Source organism: Rousettus aegyptiacus, unplaced genomic scaffold, assembly GCF_014176215.1.
Source record: "Rousettus aegyptiacus isolate mRouAeg1 unplaced genomic scaffold, mRouAeg1.p scaffold_m13_p_18, whole genome shotgun sequence".
Lineage (NCBI taxonomy): Eukaryota > Metazoa > Chordata > Mammalia > Chiroptera > Pteropodidae > Rousettus > Rousettus aegyptiacus.
Window position 1 is genome coordinate 16660794 of NW_023416293.1, and position 21380 is coordinate 16682173.

General features: G+C 55.1%; 1 protein-coding gene across 1 annotated transcript in view; it reads right to left on the reverse strand.

Annotated features, from left to right (window-relative positions):
* The window catches only part of PCNX2 (pecanex 2), a 163435-nt gene extending 151799 nt beyond the window's left edge, over nt 1-11636 (reverse strand). Inside the window, exons 1-2 of the mRNA XM_016163383.2 lie at nt 11463-11636; nt 561-766 (exon numbers count right to left, since the gene is read on the reverse strand). Of these exons, the coding sequence (XP_016018869.2) occupies nt 561-766; nt 11463-11615 (359 nt within the window). The 5' untranslated portion in view covers nt 11616-11636. The remainder of the gene's footprint in view (nt 1-560; nt 767-11462) is intronic.
* Nucleotides 11637-21380: the final 9744 nt, after the last annotated feature.

The window sequence follows — 21380 nt, forward strand, 5'->3', positions numbered from 1 at the left end:
CTCCCCCTGAATTCCACTCTGTCATAATCGCTGTTTACAAGTTACGTTTTTGAGCCGAGTCATGAACAGGACTTTAAAATGAGACTCGCGCTCGGAAGGAAGGATCAGAGATACAGGCCGGGCTGGTGACGGGGACGCTCCCCGGGACCTGCCGCGGCTACAGCCACTTTACGCCACGCGCCGCCTCTGTATTAGAACATTATTTTATCATATTAACACAATACTGTTGACAGGGAAATTCTGTTTGAAAATACCCTGGCACGTGCTAAGCGCCGAAATGGCGGAACAAAAAATACCGGAATAAAACACTGTGCTGCATGAAGCAAACTGCCGACGATTCCCAGAGCGCGGATTAAGGTCGTATTAACAGTCAGCTAAACCATCTCAATTACCGGTATCAATTTTATGCCTAAGTGCATACTCGCAGGGAAGAAAAATGCACATATTTGCGTCTGCCCATACTGGCATGTTTTCATAAATAACTAATAAGTGAGAAAACTTATTTTAATCAAAACAAAAGCACTTAAGTCATGAACTGGTGCATTAACCGGAAATGTTACCTGGGGCTCTTGTGACTGGTGGGGCGTCTGCCGTCGGCCTCCCTGTCTCCGGGGGGCCCCTCCTCCTCCCGGGGGGGCCTCGGCGGAACGGCCTCTCCTTTGTCCAACATGAGGTGCAGGCGATAGCTGACCAATTTGATTATTGTGAAGAATACAGTCACTGAACTGCAGTAAAAAAATATAGTGACGGCGTTTGGAGGAAAAGCCTAAGGACAAGAAAACAAGGGGAAAATTCATTTGTTTGCAGCATGACCTTTTGTTTAAATCCGAAAGCGCTTCTGGAGCATAAACTGGGTAAGATTTCTAATGGTGCTCGCTTCATAACTTTTCCCGAGGCGAAAGGGCTCCTGTCTTTCTTGTTTAAAAGTCTTCCTGTGTCTCAGGCTCTGGTACTGGCCACGCTGATGGCCGACGTTCGCTTTGCCGGCAGGGACCCCACAGGACAGCCAGTGGGCACTTCAGGAGCCTCCCCATTTCCTGCCTGCTCCCTCCCGGGGCCCGATCCCATCCTCCTGCACGTCTGGTCCTAAAGGCCAGAGGGTGGCCTTGAGATGCCCTGTGAACAGGGGAACGAGGGATGGAGGACGGTTCGTGTGACGTCCCTCCCAGTCCCTCCCCGGTCCCGCTGGGTCAGCGCCATCGGGCTGAGGACTTCCCAGCAGGGTGATGCAGGCCAGGGGCACAGACGGACGGCGGACGGCTTCCGAAAGGAAGAGGGGCATCGCCAGAGTGACAAAGAAAAAGTTCGGTGCCACCAGGAGCCCCCAGTGCGGGGTGCAGGGGGAGGAGCAGCTTCACTGGGCTGCACAGGGGGGCAGGGCCCCCTCCAGCAAGGCCCCCTCCAGCGGGAACCCAGCGCTGACTTCCCAGAGACGGAGGCAAGGCCCTGGTCCCAGACCGGCCCATTTATATGCAAATGAGAAATCCAAATAGCATTGTCCTGGTCGAGTGAAATCGTGTGTTCTGATTGGTCCTTATGGAGCTGACTGGCTGATGAATATGCAAATGAGGCTATAGCTCTGCAGCTCCGACTGGGCAGGGCAGGTCCCAGCCCACTGGTCGATATGTGATTCCAGGAAGTCCCTTATTACAGGGCTCCCCAAACCCCAGGCCAAGGACCGGTATGGTCCGTGGCCCGTGAGGAACCGGCTGCACAGCAGGAGGTGAGCGGCAGGTGGGCGAGCGAAGCTTCATCTGCATCCGCAGCCGCTCCCCAGAGCCAGCATCACCGCCTCAGCTCCACCCCAGATCGCCAGGCGTTAGATGCTCATAGGAGCACCGGTCCCTGGTGCCACAAAGGTTGGGGACCACTGCTATACTGTTGGGCTCAGATGGCAGGAATGCAGTGTGGGAGGCTGGTGGCTCAGTCCGTGGCTTTTCCTTGACATGCAGAGTGCAGGACAGGCCCCTGCCAGCAGCGGCTGCTAGCCTGCGATCGCGAATCTGGGACCAGCTGACCCCAAGGAGTCCTTCTGGGCACATATTTCTTCTTGGGGTCAATAGCATGAAGGTCATAGTGAAGGTCAGCTAAGTTCTGTCCAGTCCTCTCAAGAAACAAAAATGGTCACTGGAATCCACATAACTGGCCCACTCTGTAGGATCCCCCCCCCCCACCGCATGCGCGCACACACACACAAACACACGCACACACACACACACAGCTTCCTAGTTCTCTCCCAGGTCCGTGGACCCCTGCAGGTTCTCTGGTCCTTCCTGTCTTTGGGGATGGAGATGAATCTGAGTGTCCCAAGGTGATACACAGGACGTGAGACCCTTCTGTCACCACCTCCATGCCGGTCTCAGAAGCCCAGTGCTGAGGCGAGTCTGCGCTGGGACCTGGATCGCCGTGAGGCCTGAGGACAGTGGCCCCTGCACAACCCGCCCGGGGCCTGCCGACGGTCCCCCGCCGAGGGAGGAGGACTCTCCCAACAAACAGAGCAAGACAGGAAGAGGAAAACTGTCCACGATGAGCGAGAGCCGGAGCGAGGGGTTTCCTCCCCCGCTGACCTGCTTTCACATCATGGAGGGGGGGAAAGTCCGCATTAAACACAGATTAATGAAAGAGGGAACGAATGATTAAATGAGGTCGTGATAACAGCTAGATGAGAGGCAAAGCCAGGGCCCCTACCTGGGAGCAGGTGAGCTCGCGTTTACACGTGCACCTTCTGATGAGCAGCTGGGAACACCCTCAAACGACACGTAGACAAGGTGCAAGAAAGCGAGAAAGAGTGACGGGAGTCACTGAACCCCCAACACCTTTTCTTATAACATGTCTGTATGTTTCAGGTCTAAAACATGTAAGCCAGAGAGCGGGTTTGAAAAAGCCAATAAAGAAGGAATAAATCCCGGCGAACGCCCGCGAGGCCCTCATCGCCCGCGAGGCCCTCATCACACTTCACTAGGGCGGCAGAGTCCGCGCCCACGAGCGCCCGTGTGTGCCGCCTGCCCCTCTGCTAGATGACAGCGCTTCCCGCAGCTTGGGGCCCGGGCTGGCACTGCAGCACACGATGCCCACGGGCCTGAGAGGGACGGGTACGAGGACCGTGAAACAAACTGTGGTTCGTCAAACCACTAGGATTCGGGGTTGCGCCTGCCGGGCGGCCGTGGGGGCAGAGCCTAACTAGCACTGGGCTCCACGTCCTTGGAGAAGCTTCTATTCGAATCAGATCAGAGGCAACTGGAAGAAGCCCCAAGGCGCGGGCAGGAGCATGCGAGGAGAGAGGGGTGGGAGACGGTGCCACGTAAGGGCCCCAGGAGAATGTGCCGCGTGAGAAGAGACGTGGCTTCTTAGTCTATCCTCCAAACGTGGGCCGCGGCAGCGGCTGGGAAACAGCGAAATCGCGAAGGCAAAAGGTCCGATTTGGGCGTTAACATGAAGATTGGCGTCCAGCTCACAGCCCAGGTGACAACAGGCTGATGTCCCCTGCTCTGTGAAAAACCGCTCGGCACTTCATCACACCCCCAGAGACGGCACGCACCTCACCAGGCCCGTGGGAGACCGAGGTTTTCCTGACGATGTCCGGGAAAGAGGAAAGGCTGCACCATGCCCTCCAGGGCACGCCAGCCCCCCAGAGCCCCCGCGCTGGTGACCCCTCCAAAGACTGACTACTCCCTCCAGCAGACGCCCCGAACAGACTGCAGTGCGCTCCCCGGCCCCCCTTTCCTGCCATGTAATTGAGCTCTGCTCAGGCTCCCCCAACCCCACATTGCCAGGGACGTCACCTCGAGGCCACCGTACTGCTGACGGCGTTATTCTCGGTCGACAGGAGACCCCCGGCCCCCAGGCCTCCCTGTCCTCACAGGCACGGAGGGGGGAGGAGGAGGGGAGCTCAGGGAGGACCGTGTCGCCGTGAGGGTTTCAGATTTGCTTCTGATTTATGTCACAGACCCCGCCCCGCCCCCACCCCCGGCAGTACGAGGTAGATTCAGATTTTAAATAGCGCCTCACTGTTGTAAGAGAAATCACAATTGTTCCCATGACCATTTTAACACATTCTCGTTAACGACAGAAGGCATCATTTTTCACAATTGTATCTTTGACCAAGGAAAAGCCAAATGTTGTTCCCTGAACTGTTAGTAAGATAACTACTCAGATAACAACGCCCGTGACCAAACTTTGTGACACAGTGGCAGGGGGAGAGCAGGGGGTTTACCACGGGAGCGATTAGGGTCCAGTCTCCGAGTCCCTCACAGAGCGGGACCTCTCCGGAGGCAGCGCCACGTCGGGGTGCTGTCTGCCTGACGCCCCGGCCTTCGGTGCCCCCCCCCCCCCGTGGGACCCCCTCCGCCCCGTTGGGCTCGCGGCTCCGGCTCTCACGGTCACCGCTCTTTTCGTTTCGACTTTTTTCTTGTGGTAAACCGTAATGTAAAGTTGACCGTTTTCGCCATTGTGAAGTGCACGGTTCGGTGGCATTAAGCACAGTCGCATCGCTGGGCAGCTGTCGCCGTCCAGCCCAAGGAGCCCTGCTCCTTCCCAAAGTGGGGCCCCCGCCCCTCCGCGGCCGGGCGCACGCCCCGCACCGTGCGTCTTCGCGGATCTGGCTGCGCCGGGCACCTCCTGGGAGCGGGGCGGGTGGACTCGCCCTTCGCGGCTGGATGACCGCCCTTCGCGGAACGGCGTGGCGTCCGGCCCGGCCGGTGTCAGAACCTCCTCCCCGCTCACACCTCGGGGAGGCCGGGGTGCCGGGGGCGCGCTGGGGGCGCGCTGGGGGCGCGCTCGCTGCTGGCCACGCGTCTGTCCACCCACGCCGGCCGTGCTCCGCCCTCGGGCCTCGGCGAATGGCGCCGCTGTGGGCGCGGGTGTGCAGCGACCCCTTCACGACCCCGCGCTGCATTTTTCTGTGTTTCACTCGGAAGTGGACCTGCTGGGGCAGATGGTCATTCTGCTGAGTTTTTTTGAGAAGCCTCAGTACTGTCCCCACCCAGGGGCCGCTCTGCTTAGGACACTCGGGTTTCTAACTCCCGGCTCATGGGTTGTTCCTGTCCAAGGGGGGGGGGGCGGGTCACAGTCTCGCTGAGTGGGGACCAGCTACAAACAACACTGCGTCCAGTGAGGACCAGCCACTTCTGAGGGTTTCAGGACAAGGACACAAAGGGCACTCCCGGGGGGTCCCGCTGTGTGATGTATACATCATAAAGACACTGCACTGAGCTACTTTCACAAACTAATTTTAAGACTTCTGGAGACGATTATTTTCCTTTGGAACACGACAAAACTGTGGCATGAAGCGGGTCACACCACGGAGCTGAAAGGACACACATCTCCGCTGGCCGACAGCCACTCGCCCGGCCACGTCACTGCCCGGGGGGAAGCTGTCGACGGCCTCCGGCAGTCACAGCAGAGGGAAACCATGGCCCGCTCCGGGCCTCCCGGAGGGGCTTCTCCCTCTCTGTGGCTGCGACTCACTGCCTGCTCCGTGGCTGGACCCGTGTGGGGAGGGACAGGCACCGGGCTGCCTTCCCCGCACCGGCCCTCGTCTCTCAGGAGCCAGGCTACACCAGCGGGGGTGTCAGGTGGCATCTCTGTGCCGAGGGGATCCCCAAGTCCAAGGCTCAGGGCTTCTACACCGCGTGGGACCAAGCGGGGAGCCTGTGACTCGGGGGTTCTCAGCCAGGAAGCCCAGCTCACTGCGGACGCCGGCACCCCCCCCCCCAGCGGCTGCTTCGCCTGCCGTGCAGGTGACAAATGGACCGCACCTGCTGGACTCCTCCTCTCCCCCGAGGGGCTTGCAGAAGGGAAGTGCGATTTCCTGGGCCATCTGGCCCACGCATAAAGCTCCGCCCTTGACCAGCACGCCCTCGGCCGGCTCCCTCTCTGCCGGCACGCCCTCGGCCGGCACCCCCTCGGCCGGCACGCCCTCGGCCGGCACCTGACTGGAAGGGAGCCACGCGGGGCACGCTGCAGCTCGGTGCTCTTGGTCAAGGCGTAATTCATTTATGTGGCACATAATCAGCCTATAAGCCTGGTGTCCTAGCCCATGCGGAGGGAATGGGGAGCGACTCGAAGCAAGCATAATAAGGTAACAAGACGTGATGAGTGGCAGCTTAAAAGGGGTTGGAAAAGGAAGAAAAACGCCTATAAGAAAGCAAGTCACCTGTGTGGTCATTATCTGAGTCACACGACCCTCGGCCACGAGAGGTCACCTAGCAGCACAAAGGACATGTTCGCCGGCACCCAGCCTGCTGCAGGAGAAGCGGCCGGGCGGGCTGCTTAAAGGTCACGCGAGGGTCTGGAAAGTGTTTTTACTCGGAACATGTGGCCTCATGAATGAGGCACTAATCTGCCAAATGTAACACTCACTGGCTTTTGACATTTTGTCCCCACGGAGGAGAGCCGAGAAGATTCTGCTGTGTGCCAGACTGTGACCTCGGGCCGCGAGGGCCGCCTGGGGTGGGACCAGGGCCACCGGGGTGGGGACCAGGGCCGCCAGGGCAGACTCAGGCCGTGCAGCCCCCGGGTGGCCCTCACGGAGCGGGCAGTGAGTCGCAGGCGTGGATAAAACAGGAATACGCTTGGTAATATTTAAAAGCAGCCTTTTCAGACCAAACGGTTAAAATCAGAAGACGATAATCGCCTGGTAAGGCCCGACCCCCGGCGCGAGAACGAGCGCCCTGGGGTCAGGGCAGCAGGCCCCTCGGCCGGAAGAGGCCCCAGCACGGCCGGCAAGAACCCCGACAGGCCGGCGAGCAGTGCAGGTGGGGTGCGAGGCAGAAACCCGACCGTCGGAAAATCAGTCAGGAACTTGCAGTACTCCGACGGAAAGACACACTTTTTTAAAGTGCTGTTCTGGGAGTGAGCGCCCGAGGCCGGCGCCCGGGACAGACAGGATCCGGTTCTAACGCCACAGACGGGAACCACCGCGCGTCCGCCGACGTCCACGTGTCTGACCGGCGGAAGCAGGGACACACGGGAGGGACTCTGCGGAAAGGTAGCAGCTGTCACTTGACACAGGAGGTTTCAACTTGAAAAGGCCGAGGGCGACGGTAGGAGAGGCCGGGGAGATGGCGGGCTCGCCCACGGACGTGCCTGCCCCGGGACAGCCAGCGCCAGCCGGAGCCGCCGGGGCCCACGCGGCCAACGGCCACCCCGCGGCAGTGCTGCGGGCCACAGTGCACTCAGCCAGGCAGGGGCGGCCGGGTCGGCACGGCGACGGGGGGCCAGGGCCAGGGACGGGCGCCTCCAAGCGTCCCCGAGCTGCAGCCCCTCGGCGAACCCCACGCTGTTTCGGGCAGGTGAGGGCCGGAGGAAGGAAGTCCAGGCACTCGAGTGAATCGCAGGGAAAATGCGAAGGATCACGCATCTCAGCAGGAGAATAAACTTGGCATCTCAGCAGGGGTGGAAGGGCCAGACGACAGGTCCAGAGAAAGGAAGAGGGACCGTGTGACTCAGCAGCAGAAAAAGCCTTTCTTCCGAAGAAACTGAAATAAGTGCTGGGACTGACCAGGACCCGAGGTGACAGGGCGGCGTCTGGCTGATGGGGTCACATGGCGGCTGACGTCCGGCTCCCAAGTCCTGAGCCAGGAAAGAGCGCCTCTGGGGCCAGCCCCCCGGACGGGTGGCAAAATACAAAACCCGAGGAAAAACAGCTTCGTACCCAAGTGGGGCGTGGCTCCAAATATAGCAGGAGAGTCGCCTACGAGGTGACAATGACAGCGAGGACGCAGACTGCTACGCTCGCCTGTGACAGGCCATCCCGGTCGATCGTGATGCCGGCAACGAGAAACGAAACGGTTCTTGCCAAAGACAGGCGCTAAGGCTAAACCCCCACCGGGAAACAGCGAGTCTGGCTGAAAGGAAACGGGAGGAAAGATAAACCCGCAGCCGCAAAGGGAAGCGCGAGTTTCCTGCGTGAAATCCCTGCGGGCCGCTCGCCGCCTGCGCGGGGTCTCGGAGCACGCGACGCTTCCGCCCCCTTCATTCCGGGGCTCAACTCTTCCTCCACCCGGGGGACCGTAGTGCCTCCAGGCCCATCCGATGCTACCACACGGGGCTTCTGGGAGTTCGCACGCTCCGGGCAGCACGGTGTGGGGGAAAGGTCCAGGACGCGGACCGCACGGGGCCCAGGACGCCGACACCGAGGGGCCCGGGACGGGGACACCTCGGGACCTCCGCTCGGTTCTGGCCTTTGCCACCTACCCTCTAGACAGCCACTGGCTGGCGCTCTCTCGAGACCTCAGTTGCTGAACCCATAAAGTGAAACCCGTTATCCCTGTTTTATGGGTGACAAAACTGAGGGCTGGAGAGGTGACGTGACTCGCGCGAGGTCACACACGGGGAAGCGCCAGCCTAGCGCTGTCGGACTTGCGCAGGGCCAGACCCCTGCCCGGCGCCCGGCGCAGGGCTGCACGGGATCGCCCTCGCGCGTCTCAGAGAACAGGTACCGAGGGCACGTGTGACAGTGAAAGTTGGAATGTCTCCGATGACGAATGTCTCTTTCCGTCTGTCCAAAAGGAAATTAGGTCGATGATAAATCACTGAAAAATTCTTCCCAAATGATCCAAACTGGCTTAATGTTTTGGGGAATATATTTTTGAGCATTTATTCTAACTATCCTAAATGCTAATACATAACTTTCCACACCGTCAACCAGAACTAAGGAAACTCTAGGGCTTGGAGATAACCATAAAATTTTAATTGACAGAGCCAAAGCCCCCACTGATTACAAGGTGGATTCTCCCTACACTGGAACTATCTCGACTGAACATGTTTCAGCTGAAATTGTCCAAAACCCAGGAAAGTTCCAGGCCCCTTAAATTACAGAACTTTGAGTGAGTTCCTGCCACCAGTGAGCAGCCAGGTGTTATTTTTGGACCAAGTTCTGACAAGCTGAACAAACTGAAAAAGCTATTAATGTTCACAGGCAACTCTGAAGGCAGAAGAATATATTTAAGCATCGAGATCCAGAGAACAGAACCTTCGGTTGGTGGTTGGGGCGGGGGGGAGGGGAGGGCTTCTGTTTCTACGGTCACTTTCAGAGACCAGACGATCAGAGCAAGGAAAGGAGAAACTGCATTTAAAAAATAAATAAATAAATAAGATAGGCTATATATAAAAAAACAGCATAATGATAACTGCACCTGCATGAAATTATTCTCTAACAGTTAAAAGCACACGGCATAAAGATATAAACAATTTGGTATAACTGTTTTTTGATCCAAAAAATCCACTATAAAGACAAAATTTAAGGAATCGGTTTTTTTACTTTCTTGAGATTTTGCCAAAAATTTTTAAATATCACTAAAGAGGAACTTCACTAAGAACAACTTCCTATTTACAATATAAAGTAGAACTCAAGCTCCTTAATAAAACATAATCAGGTAGAAGTTAAGGATTCTGAATATCTGCGTGCATCACATCTTAAGTGTGGTTATGTAAAAATGAGCCTCTATATATAGGAAAAAGACATCCGTAGAAATACACATTTTTATTAGTGTGGTCACTGCCGAGGGGGGAGATTCCACACGGACTAGACACGTTTCGGTCGTCATGAGGGAGTGCTCAAGGCAAACGTGAGGAGGACGCTGGACGCCGTGGGGACTGAGGGCCGTGCAGGGCGACTTTACTTCTTCCGGTTTAGCGCGCGCGAGCTCGGCGCTGACCGACTGGAGGGCACGCGGCCAGGCACCACGGGGAAAACCAAGACGAAGCAAAGCCCAAGGCCTCAAAAAGCTCCTCATCTGCGGATGAGCAGAGGCAGAATCCAGGGCCTGACAGCTCAGGCCGAGGGCGGCTTCGAAAAGAGCTGTGATGCCGACAGGAAGTCCAGCCCCGCACAGGGCGAGAGAGGAGAGAAGCTAGCCCCAGCTGAATGGAGCCGGGGACGCCCAGACAGACGCGGCCGCTCCGCCGGCTTCCGGGGACAGAGAGATTTTAGCGAGCGAATAACAGGAAAGGAACAAACAAGGCCGGCTCGTGTTCAGCCGCCACTAAGCACCAGCTCCTGTGAGAGCACTTTATTAATTCATTCAATCCCCGTATCAGCCCTGCTAGGGGGGCACCGCGGACCCCAACCCGGAAGCTGAAGCTTGCTCAGGCTCACACCACGAGTCAGCGGGAGAACCTGGCTGGAACCCCGGGTCCCTCGCCACTGCCATGTTGTTTCTCTAGGCAAAGAGGAAACACTGGGACCTATGACTAAGGAAGAATGACGGACAAGGTCACGAAAGAAGAAAGAAACTGGTGCATATTAAAGAGCCTCCATATTAAGTGCTTTTTATAGGAAATTTTATTTATTTTTCCTGTGAAACGGTCATCATCACACCCATTTTAAGGATGAGGAAACTAAAGTTTAGATAGGCCAATTTTCAGGTCAAACAGCTAAAAGTAGCAAACCAGAAACCTAGCCCACGTCAAGCAGGACGGGTGGATGGCTTTGCCCGCAGCATCTCATGCGAGCCCCCGAACAACCCTGCACACCTGGGCATTATTTCCCTCGTTTTACAGAGAAGAACCTGAAAAAATCAGTCAGGGTAAGTAACTCCCCCAAGGTCACAGAACTGGTAAGAGGTGGACCCAAAATTTAACCAGAGCCAGAATTCCGACCCTCTGTATAAACTTCCAGAAACAGAGTAAACAGTGCCAAATCACAGACAGCGTCTAACGTCAAACTCGGAGTCCCTCAGCCTTGCAAGCTCGTGGAGATCTCTGCCGTGGAGAACACGGCCGAATTATGTTTTCAGAGTAAAATCTTCAACAGACATATCGAAATCAGAGTCTTGGCACGCAAAGGTCAGGAAGACGTGGAGCGCCTTCCCAGGACAGCTTTTCAAATCGGGGTCACCTGACTGACCAACAAGGTCATCCCCGCAGTCGCCCAGCAGGTGCCCGACTCCCGTCACCCCGCTCCAGTGTCCAGCCCCGACCGGGCGCTGCAGCATTCTGCTCGGCATAAACCACCCTGGATTCACCCCTCATTGTAGAGATTCCCTCAGCTGGCGGTGTGGCACCTGCAAGCTGAGTGGCTGACAATCCAACCCGCTTCTCGAAGCGGAACCAGAAGGGAGGAGGGGCGCGTGGAGAGGCGGGCGACTGAGACAGGTTCGCTCTGAGCATTTCCCCTCTCGGCTGCCGCGCACCCTATTAGCCCGAGCGCGCCCGCCCGCCAGGAGGCCGAGGACTGTCCCCAGCGACAGGCAGAGTCTGACTCATGCTCTCAGCCTGGCGCGCATCAATTCATCAATTCGCAATGAGTCCCAGAGCCCCCAAAGTCCTTTCTGCTTCTTCCCGGCTGGTGGGTCCGCGCCCCCCTTTCCCTGCACTCCCTCTGTCCCAAAGGCCGGAGGACCTCCGCGTCCCACCCGCATCCCACCCCGGAGGGTCCCGCGCGCCTCCCCGGCGGGCGCGCGCGCGCAGACTCGCAGGTCTGGGCGGCGTCCGCGCGCCTGCGCCCCGGCCCCACTCACCAGGTGCACGGCCACCGGCAGCAGCAGCAGGAACAGCCACAGGTAGAGGTGGCAGCTGTTGGTGAACCTGCTGTGCTCGGGGTCGTGGTACCAGCCCCCGGTGAGCGCGGCCCACACGCCCTGGCGGAGCAGCTGCAGCACCTGGGACACCATGCCGGCTGCGCCCCGGGGCCGCGGCGCCCCCCGCGTTAGCTCCCGGGGCCCCGCGCCGCGCCGCCGCCGCCGCCTTCCGCCCCGCGACCGGAGCTCGAGCCGCTTTTCCGCCGGGACCCGCGAGCCGCGGCGCCGGAACCGGCTGCTGCCGCGGGGCAGGTGGGAGCCATGCCCGGGGGAGGGAAGGATTTTCCCAGGGTGCTCCGCGCCGGCCGCGCAGAGGATGCGCCGGAGGCCCCGCCCCGCCCCGCCCCGCCCCGCCCCGGCCGCCGCTGCGGGGTGACAGCGGGGCTGACCGCGGTCTGTGAGCCCCCCCAGCCCTCTCCCCTCGCCTCTGCCTGCCCCCGCCTCCTCTCCGCCCCGCCCTCCTGTTACGGGGCGTGAAAGGCTTAAAACTCAAACGTGTTCTCAGTCAGGAGAGACAAATCATGTGCCTTTGCCTTTTTGTCCCCTGCACCAAAATATGTGTGCAACTCGGGTCCCGTCACATGTCACTCAGCGTAACTGCCTCGGCCGCGCACCTCAGCGTCGTCACCTGGACTCCCCGCTCACCCAGACCTTCCGCTCCGCCACGCTCCAGCCTCGGTGCTGACGGGCTCCAGCCTCGGTGCTGACGGGCCTGGCGCCCCGACCCCCGCTCCTGCTCCCCATTGCTGTCGGGCGTGGCAGATGGAGAGGACGACCGACCACCCGCCCGCCACGATTTCAGGAGCCTCCGCTAGGCTACTTGTCTTTTTACTCATTTCCCAGAACATGACCCCAGGCATTGATCGGCCACGTAGGACGTTAGTCTGATCGTCCTCCACCGTTTAGATGGGAAGACCCACCAGAAGATATCGCTGAACTAATGACAATCTCTAGCTTTTCTGGTGTAACTTAGAGTAGATAAATTTCAGATTCTCTCTCTGAAAGCGGGTTTGGGACAGAGTAGAGATAAAGGGGAACTCATCGCCTTTAGAATAAGGACAAGCAGCCCTCACTACTAGGAATCCATAAAGCACATGAATTTCAGGCTCTTGAAGAGGACAGGTTTGGGAACGGAGGGAGGATGGCGCTTGTCTTCCCCGGGGACTGGCAGAGGGCGCCTGTGTGCGTCAGGGCCTTTGGGGAGGAACAGGGGGCTCCACGACCCCCCACTCGCCTTTCCTGCACCGCGCTGGCCTCGTCGCCCCAGACGCGTCTCTCCCCTGCTCCGTGCGCCCTGCACCTGGCCGCGCGCGGCTGTGCAGCGGCATCTGCCCGTGGCGGCCTCCGTCAGGGCCGGCAGCGGCGTGCCCGCCTTCCGACGCCGTAATGAAATAAGGGAAGGTCCGGCCCAAGGAGCCGGGCTGGGACGTGAGAAGCCCCTGGGCCACGGAAAGGTTCCACCTGGCACCTGCGCCTTCAGCGTTCGCCACTCGGCACCCCGCCTTGGCCTGCGGGAATGACTAAGCGAAGGCACTGGCGCTCCATCGCGGGAGGAGGACTCTTCTCCAAGACGCAGGTGACGCTCGCTTTCCCACGGCCTTGATGCCTGAGGCCGAGCAGGTGCTCCATCAATGTTTAATGAACGAGCGAGCGATCGGTCAACGCCACAGGCTAAGGGGCCCCCTTCGCCCAGCGGTCCGCCCCCGCCCCGAGGGAGCGCCCTTAGCTACGCTGCCCGATTCGCCCAGCATTCATAGAGCACCGTCTGGGCGCCAGGCATTTCTCTGAAGAATGAGAAAGCAAATTTAAATAAAACGTAGCCGTGACCGTGAAGAAGTTCACAGATGACAAAAGGAGCCGGGCAAATAAACAAAGACGCGCAACGAGATGCGCTGTGTGAGGTAATAGGATCGCGTGACGCGCACTGGCGGGGGTCAGAGTGAGGCGAGCCGCGGGTTGACCCAAGAGCCAGACGGGGAGCTCTCGCCGTCCCCCGCGACCCCTGCGCACACACGTGCAGCCCCCCGCTCCCGCACCAGGAGCCCCTTCGAGGGCGTAGCCCGGGGAGCGCGGTGTTATTGAGGTGGCCTGCAGCGTGCACGCCACCGAACCCCGCTCAGGCCTCTGCGTGAGCCCTTAGCGTTCTGGCCGCCGCGTGCAGAGACCCCCCGGTCTCGCGGCACCCGAGACGGCCTCGCGAGTAGTTCCCCGACTCCCCCACGGCCACCGGATCCGGAGGGGCCGCCTCTTTCCCCACCCCCTCCTGGACCTCGCGTTTGGGGAGCGCTTTCCAGTTTCACTTGGGACAGTCCCGGGGTTGGGAACCGGCACACGCAGGTATACGTGGGGCTCTGAAGAGGGGCTGCGGCCGAGTCGGTGACTGAGGGGTGGCGCCACGGAGGAGGCCACGTACAAAGCCGGCCGCCGCCGTGAGCGGTGCCCTCGACCCGCGCGTCGGGGGGTGAGGTGGGTGAGGCGGGGAGATGCCCCGCTGCGCTGTGCGGGACGGCGAGGGCCACGCTCCTCCTCCAGGCCCTGCGGGCCCAGGCGGGGCGGCCGGGGCCCAGGCGCAGGTGCAGCCGAGGCGCCCCTCTGACTGATGCGCTGTCGGCGGCGAGGGAGGAGCCTGTTCCGTCCCCAGCCGCCTTAACGTGCTGTCGCGGCTCTAACAGTGCACGCAGGTGCTCTGCGGGCTCTGCCTCCGGCCCTGACCCCTTTCCTGACCACTTTTCGGAACTTCAGATTCACATACACTTGAGGACCCTCAGCCCAGGCCCGCGACGTGTTCAGACATGCGCCGCTGGCTTCTCTCACACCGTGTCTTTCCTGCCGTACTTTCCGCATTTCGGGTGTCCACTGATGAAGCTGCCAGCTGCCCGCCACGGAGCGCACGGTGGAGGCCCGTCCCCCACCTCCCCTCACCCCTCGCCACGCACAGCCGACCACCAGGTCCTGTCGTCTGACCTCCCCGGCAGGACTGCCATGCGCTGTGCTCTGTCCGCACATCGCTGCAGCGGGCCAAGTCCTCGGGACCTTTCACTCGGAGTCACTTTGCAAGTCCACCTTAACCCGCTACATGGACGGAGGTCCGTCTGGCAGAAAGACACAGCTCTGGCTTTTAAACAGAGGTCATTTCACACGGGACATGCAAGAGCCCAGAAAGTAAACAAGGGTGACAAGCGACCCAGAGATCGGGAAAAGCGGAAGCGAGACTCCCAGGGCCGGAGGGACACTCCGCGGAGGCGCTGGTGTCCCAACCGAGAGCCAAGGGCAGGAGACGGCGCCGTTTGGGGACAAGCTGGGGCAGTCGGAGCCCAGAGGACACGTGGCTGCACAGGAGACGCCCCAGAAAGGCGGTAGTGGGGGAGCCCACGTGGACACCCCGCCGCGCTCAGGCTTCCGACTCCTACCTGCCCCTCCCACTGGCCGAATCTACCTGGACACATGGTGCAAGGAAGCCTGGGAAATACAGTTACCTGTGTACAGGTCAGAGCAGGGGAGAGGGGAGCCAGAGTGATTAACCTAATGGAAGTCCGACCTGGTCACCCCTTAAAATTCTCCCCATGACACCCAGAAAAAAAAAAAAAAAAAAAAAAAAAAAAAAAAACGAAAAACATTTAATGGCCCTCCAAGCCTTGCCCTCGCCTAACCCCTCCGACCTCATCCTTGCCCTCGCCTAACCCCTCCGACCTCACCCCTGGACACCCCAACCTCACCCCATGGTGCTTCATGCCTTTCTGCCTTTGTGGGTGCCGTTCCCTTGGGAGCCAACATACGCCAACACGTCTACACACACGCACGCGCGCGCACACACGGCATTGTGATCGGGATTATAACGGAATCTGCTAGTCGAGTTCGAGGAGAGTGACATCTTTTCAATGTTGCATCGATGCACAAGATGGATCCCTGCACTCGTTAAGATTTCTCAGTAACGTTTTACAGTTTTCTTGCACGTTGTTTACTGACACCCAGGGCGGGCCGCGACCCCGTTGGCGAGGGCCGAGGGCAGCATTGTGAACATCACGGACCTGGAAATAGTTGGCGGGGGGCTACTGACAGTGCCGAGCGTCCGGCGCCCCGACTCCGGCGGCCAGGCGGGGAAGCAGCCGGCGGCCCCGCTCTGTCTCAGTGGGCGCCGCACAGACGGGCGCTGGCCGGGGTGGGGCAGCTTCGCAGAGCTGGAAAACCCCGGCTTCCCGGGGCCTCCCTCTCCACTTCCCCGCCGACCTCGGCTCTAAGTGGACACAGACGTCCTTGAGGTTGTCACCACAGAGGATAGAGATGTGGCGAAGGTCGGGCCCTAGAGGACAAACAGCCGCAGGGTAGAGCCCTGGCCGGGGCGTGGCTGGGGACAGCGTCTGAGCCAGCCTTCATCGTGGTGGCCTGCGCGCTGAGACTAGTGAAGGGGTCACTTCGCTGCTCAGGATCCATGTTGCTCGAGAGAGAGCCCTCGCCTGCCGATCTGATTTCGGCAGGCGGGTCTCGGCGAGTGCCCTGGACCACAGCCCGCTCGCGCTCGCTTACCGATCCAGGTGAGGGGCTCTTTGGGCATGCAGAGGGCTCTGAGTGTGGGCAAAGGGGAGGAATGGTGCCTGCTGGGAAAAAGAAACAGTGACTGATAAAACCGCCCATGGAGTTAAAGGGAGCTACCGGTCTTCACCAAGCAAGGGAACCTCATTTATCAATATGAGCAAAAAAAAAAAAAAATTAAAACTTACAAATTATTAAAATAATTAAAAGTTCAAAAACTATTCTAAAATTAAAAACACATGAAGAAAGCAGGAGAGTTCCTTAAAAACGATAGTTGACATTCTTCCCGGGACGGCGCGGATCAAACGTAAAATGAGAGGAGCAGCGGAAAGCAGAGGGAACTTTTGCTATCGACGGAGCTTGTGACTGTCAGCGGACGTCGTCAGCAAACAGAAGAGGAAGAAGTCCTGTCGGCTCCTTCTGCGAGGCAGCGTGGTGGCTGACAAATGCCTGCTGGAAATTTATCACTTGCAGGAAATGACTGCTTGGCTATCGCCCATGGGAACATAACATTCCAACAATAAGCTTTCTGCTTCTGGACCCCGGCTTGCACACCCGACCTGTGGGTCGACAGGTCGTGAATAGCAGAAAAACAGAAACTTTGTGTTTAGACAGAATGAAGAATGGGATTTGGGGCTTTAATACCCTGTACCTCTGCATTTCGGGGCCACTTAATTTGGGGTCTGCGTACCCCTGGCAGACCCAGCTGGCTGAATAAAGAGTGTGTTTCCTATAACTCACTGAATTCTGGTGGTCCGTGTGTCTTTCGGGGGCTGGCGGCTACAACAGCAGGTATTTCCCTGATACCAAAAGCCAATGAAGATAACACAAGAGACGAAACCTGCAGACCGTGTCATTCCCTTGTAGCGAAAGCAAAAATCCTCGACAAAATACTGGCGATCCAAATGCAACGGCATATGAAAAAGATCGTGCTCCATGATCGAGCAGGATTGTTTCTAGGACTTCGAGGCGGGATGAACACCCCAAAATCAACCGAGCGTTTGGGAGTGGCCCTGATCTGCGTGCTGCAGGCTCCACGGCCCTCTGCATCACCCCGGACGCCCGTCTCCAGAGCCGCTGGAAACTCCGCTTCACCAAATGAGTGAATACGCTGAGGAAGGGACTGTCACGGGACCCGGGCAACGAGCCATTGAAAAAAGAAAGAGAAAATACAGAGGAGTCCCGGGTCCCAGCTCACAAGGCAGCAGGCACGTCACGGTGAATGCAGACACGTCATGGCGAATGTCGAAGGCATGTCTTTAACGGCTTTAGGTCCGTTTGAATATTTCATTTCTTTTGCCTTTTAAATAAATTGTAATTTAAGAATTCGTCCGTCTCCTCTCGTTTTTTACTTTCTCGGCATAAAGTTGTTTATACGATCTTCTTGTGGTTTTTAAAAGCCTTCCGTGAGACATGTAGTGACATGAGCCTTTTCATGCCTGAAATCTATTTTGTGTCTTCTCCCTCTTTTATGATCACCCATCAGAGATGTATCGATAAAGAACGACTTTCTTGCTTTGTCGATCTTCTCAATCAAAATTTTTTTCTAGTTTACTTATGTCGTCTTTATTTTCCTCTCTTCTTTTCTATTTGAGTTTACTTTGTTCTTTTTCTAACATCCCAAGATAGATGCTTGCCTCATTTGATTTTTGACAACCCCCGCCCCCTCTGTACGTGGCCCTAAGCTTTGCTATATATTTTATTATTGTTCAGTTCAAAATATCTTATAATCTCCATTAAGATTTCTTTAAACCATGGGTTATTGATAAATATATTGCTTTAAAATATGTATAGAAACATATGAGCATTGTATAATAATCTATGCTTTCTCATTTAATTTCAGACATCGAATGATTTCAATCCTTTGTTGAGATTTGATTTATGACAGAGAATGTGGTAATGTATGTGTTTAAAAAGAACAGTTTATCTGCACATTTAAGATGCAGCGTTCTATATAAATGTCCATTTATTAAATCTGCTCAAGTATTTTATATCCTGATTTTTCGTCTGCTTTTCTGTTAGTACTGGGAGAGGTGAGTCATTTCTTTTAACATACGTCAAATACAAACACACCCATGCTTACAAAGGATTGCAAAATAGACTATATTCTTTACCATAAATCAAACCTCAATAAATTTCAAACAATCAAATTCATTTAGAGTATGTTCTCTGGAATTAAAGGAGAAATTAAAGGTTATTAGAAAATTATCATACATAAAAATATAGACATCTTTAAAAACACCTAAATGTTATACATACACACACACACATACATACACACCATGTTACTGAGTACATCTAATTAAAAGTTTTTATATCTTGCTAAAGAAATTAATCTTTTATGATCGTGCAGCATTGCTACAGTAAATTTCTTTTGCTTTAAGTCAGTTTGGCTGGTATCAATTTAGTCACACCGGCTCTCTTTTTCTTAGTGTTTGCACGGCATATCTTTTAACTTTTCTGTGTCCTTATGTTCTGGGTTTATCTCTTATAAGCAGCATAAAGTTAAACTTTTACTTTTACTTAGTCTGATAATCTTTGCCTTATAATTGAGATACTTGGTCTGCTTACATTAATGTAATTATTAATATAGTTGGATGCAATCGTATCGTCTTACAAATGATTTGCCATTAGTCTTGCTTCTTCTGTTCTTTTTCTTGGATTTTTTTGGACGGATTATGGTTTATTATTCAAACTTTCCCTGTATTACCTTGAAAGTCATAAACCCTTAAACTCTTCCTTTAAAGGGTCAGAAATATAAACTGACATTCTTCCAAAGGAGGTAGAACTGTACAGTGAACAGGACAACGTCAGGCCACGGAGGACGTGTGTGACGAGTCGGCACAGAGGGGCGCAGGCGTGGGGTGGGTGCGACTGCTGGGCAGGAGTTAGAGGCGAAGCAAAAATTCTTTATGACGATGCAGGCGTTTCCCAGAGCATTGGATAAAGAATTCGGAGGGAGCAGAGCAAAGGCGGGCAGGCGCCAGGAAGTATGGGAATGGAGGATAAGGCTGCCTTCAGGAGAAACTCCTAAAAAAGGAGAAAATTAACTCTTTCCTCCAAGATAACTTGAGATTTTCCCAAGTCTGCTTATCTCTGCCTAAGAGTAAACACATAACACAAAGAACATATTGGGTTGCCTCAAAATATGACTCAAGTTTGAAGTAGAAAATGCCAATTATTATTATTATTATTATTATTATTATTATGAGGAGGAGGAGGAGGAGGAGGAAGAGGAGAAGATGAAAGGAAAAGCGGACATTTCATCACCTCCAAATGGAAGCAGTTCACTTGAAGAGATCACCAAAAGAATAAAAAGACTGATATAAAAAAGAAAAGAAAAGCGAGTGGTCTTTACTCATTTGGAGCACTAGATGGCACCAGAGCGCCGCTTCACACACGGCAAAGCGCAGGTCACCGCGGGCGTCGCACGGATTAGACTTTGAAAGGACCCGTGCGTGAATTCGGGGCTCCAGAGAGCCTGCTTTTCACCTGATTATTTTGCTCCTGTCTTGTGAAGGCCAGAACGCTTGTGCGTTCTGTAGGTGACGATTATTATTTCTTTATTTTTAAATTATTTTTTCTTAACCTTCACAAATTAGTGTCCCCTAAAGAAGAGACTAGAAATAATGAAATCCAAGGTGTATTCTGAGTTACAATTAAAGAGCTTTAAAAGAGTACATCATCCCCCCAACCCCCAGAACAATCCCCCCAAATTTGACATTAACGTAGATCCTCGGGCAAGTGACATCTGCAGTCACTCAGTAAGGACGTAGGTAAACTCACTCTCCCACAAAACGATGAAAATACAGGCAAAGCAACTACAATCAACCACTTCAGACTCCTGGAAATTAACCAAAGCCACAGATTAAACTGAAATCCTAATTCTGGAACAGCGTACAGTGGGTATGAAGTAACGGTTCAAACGAATGAGTCACTCTGCTGTGGAGTGACCTCCAAGACACATTAAATGAAAACAGGAAGATATAAGTAAGTGCGTATTCGTATGACTCTATCTCTGGATAGAGACGTGGAAGGCTGGTGGGTGGACGGAGTGTGAGGGGGGAATTTAACTTTCCCGACTATCCTTTGTCTACAGAACTTTTTAAAAATATGAATTTTATTTTATTTTAAAAACATGTATACAAGAAATAATTAGAACACACACATAGAAGATTTTCTAGGTTCCTTCTAGACGGATTTGTAACATAGAAAACAATCAAAGATGGAGGCAACTAATACAGACAATAATAAGCCACTGGAAGAATATTAGAGTCACTTTGAAAGCAGGCTTAGGATCCGCCCAAGTACGAAAAAGGTTTCCAGCAGCCAAGTCAACACTGAGAGTCCACACCAGTGTGAGTGGAGCTGGGCTCCCAGTCCACCTGTTATAACACCGTCCTTTGTTAGCATTTTTTAAAGCTGTTTAATTTCAAACCTTTAAGAGTCAAGCAGAGGTTTGTTTGTTTGTTTGTTTGTTTTGGATGGCATTCTTCCTGTTATTACAGAAACCGGTTTTCCCAAGAGCATTGTCAGACAGGAAAATAAATACCCTTGAAAGAGACCCCTACTGGAAGCTTCCGCTCACTGTGGACCCTCGACTTCATCAAGCTACTCGAGGAGGGACAGGGAGACTTCCTGTCATCCAGTGACCCAGCAGCCACAGGAAACAAGACTTAACACTTGTAATGCGCATCACAGTTTCAAAGCCCTTCCCGTCAACTTCGGCATCACAGGAAAACGAAAACAGCCCGGTCCAGTAACAGGAAGTGCAGGTCGCTTCAGGAGCCAGGGCTCGGGGCCCTGGAAACCTTAGAGGTTAAGCTGACACCGAGGTGGGAGCAATGGGGGGGGGGAGAGGGTTAAAGCGGAGTGGCTGTCACGGTGTGTCCCACACTCGTGTGCAAACGAAGGAAAGGTCACTTTAAGAGTTCTGAAGGAAATTCAGCAAAGATTTAAAAAGACCGAGAAAAAGGGTTTCATCGCCTCACAAAAGAAACCTGAACTACATAAACCAGTCTACATTAGCCTACATTTGAGGCAGTAATTAGAAAAAAAAAATACTTGGAATTATTTAGTGTTTTGCTTCTAAGAATTTCAAAAGAGCTGTTTAATTGTATCATCTCCGTAATTCTCATGGTATTTATCATATTCTTAAGGGGGTGTGTTACTAGTCTTCTAATTTTATATGTAGATTAAAACATTGGAGAGTTGAAACAGAAGTTTAAGGTCACAGAAAACGTGAGTGTTACAAGTCTGACTTTCGTTGCGTGTCCCAGTCTAGTTCAGGAAGGTTACACCCCCAAAATAGATGCAATATGCAGGGAA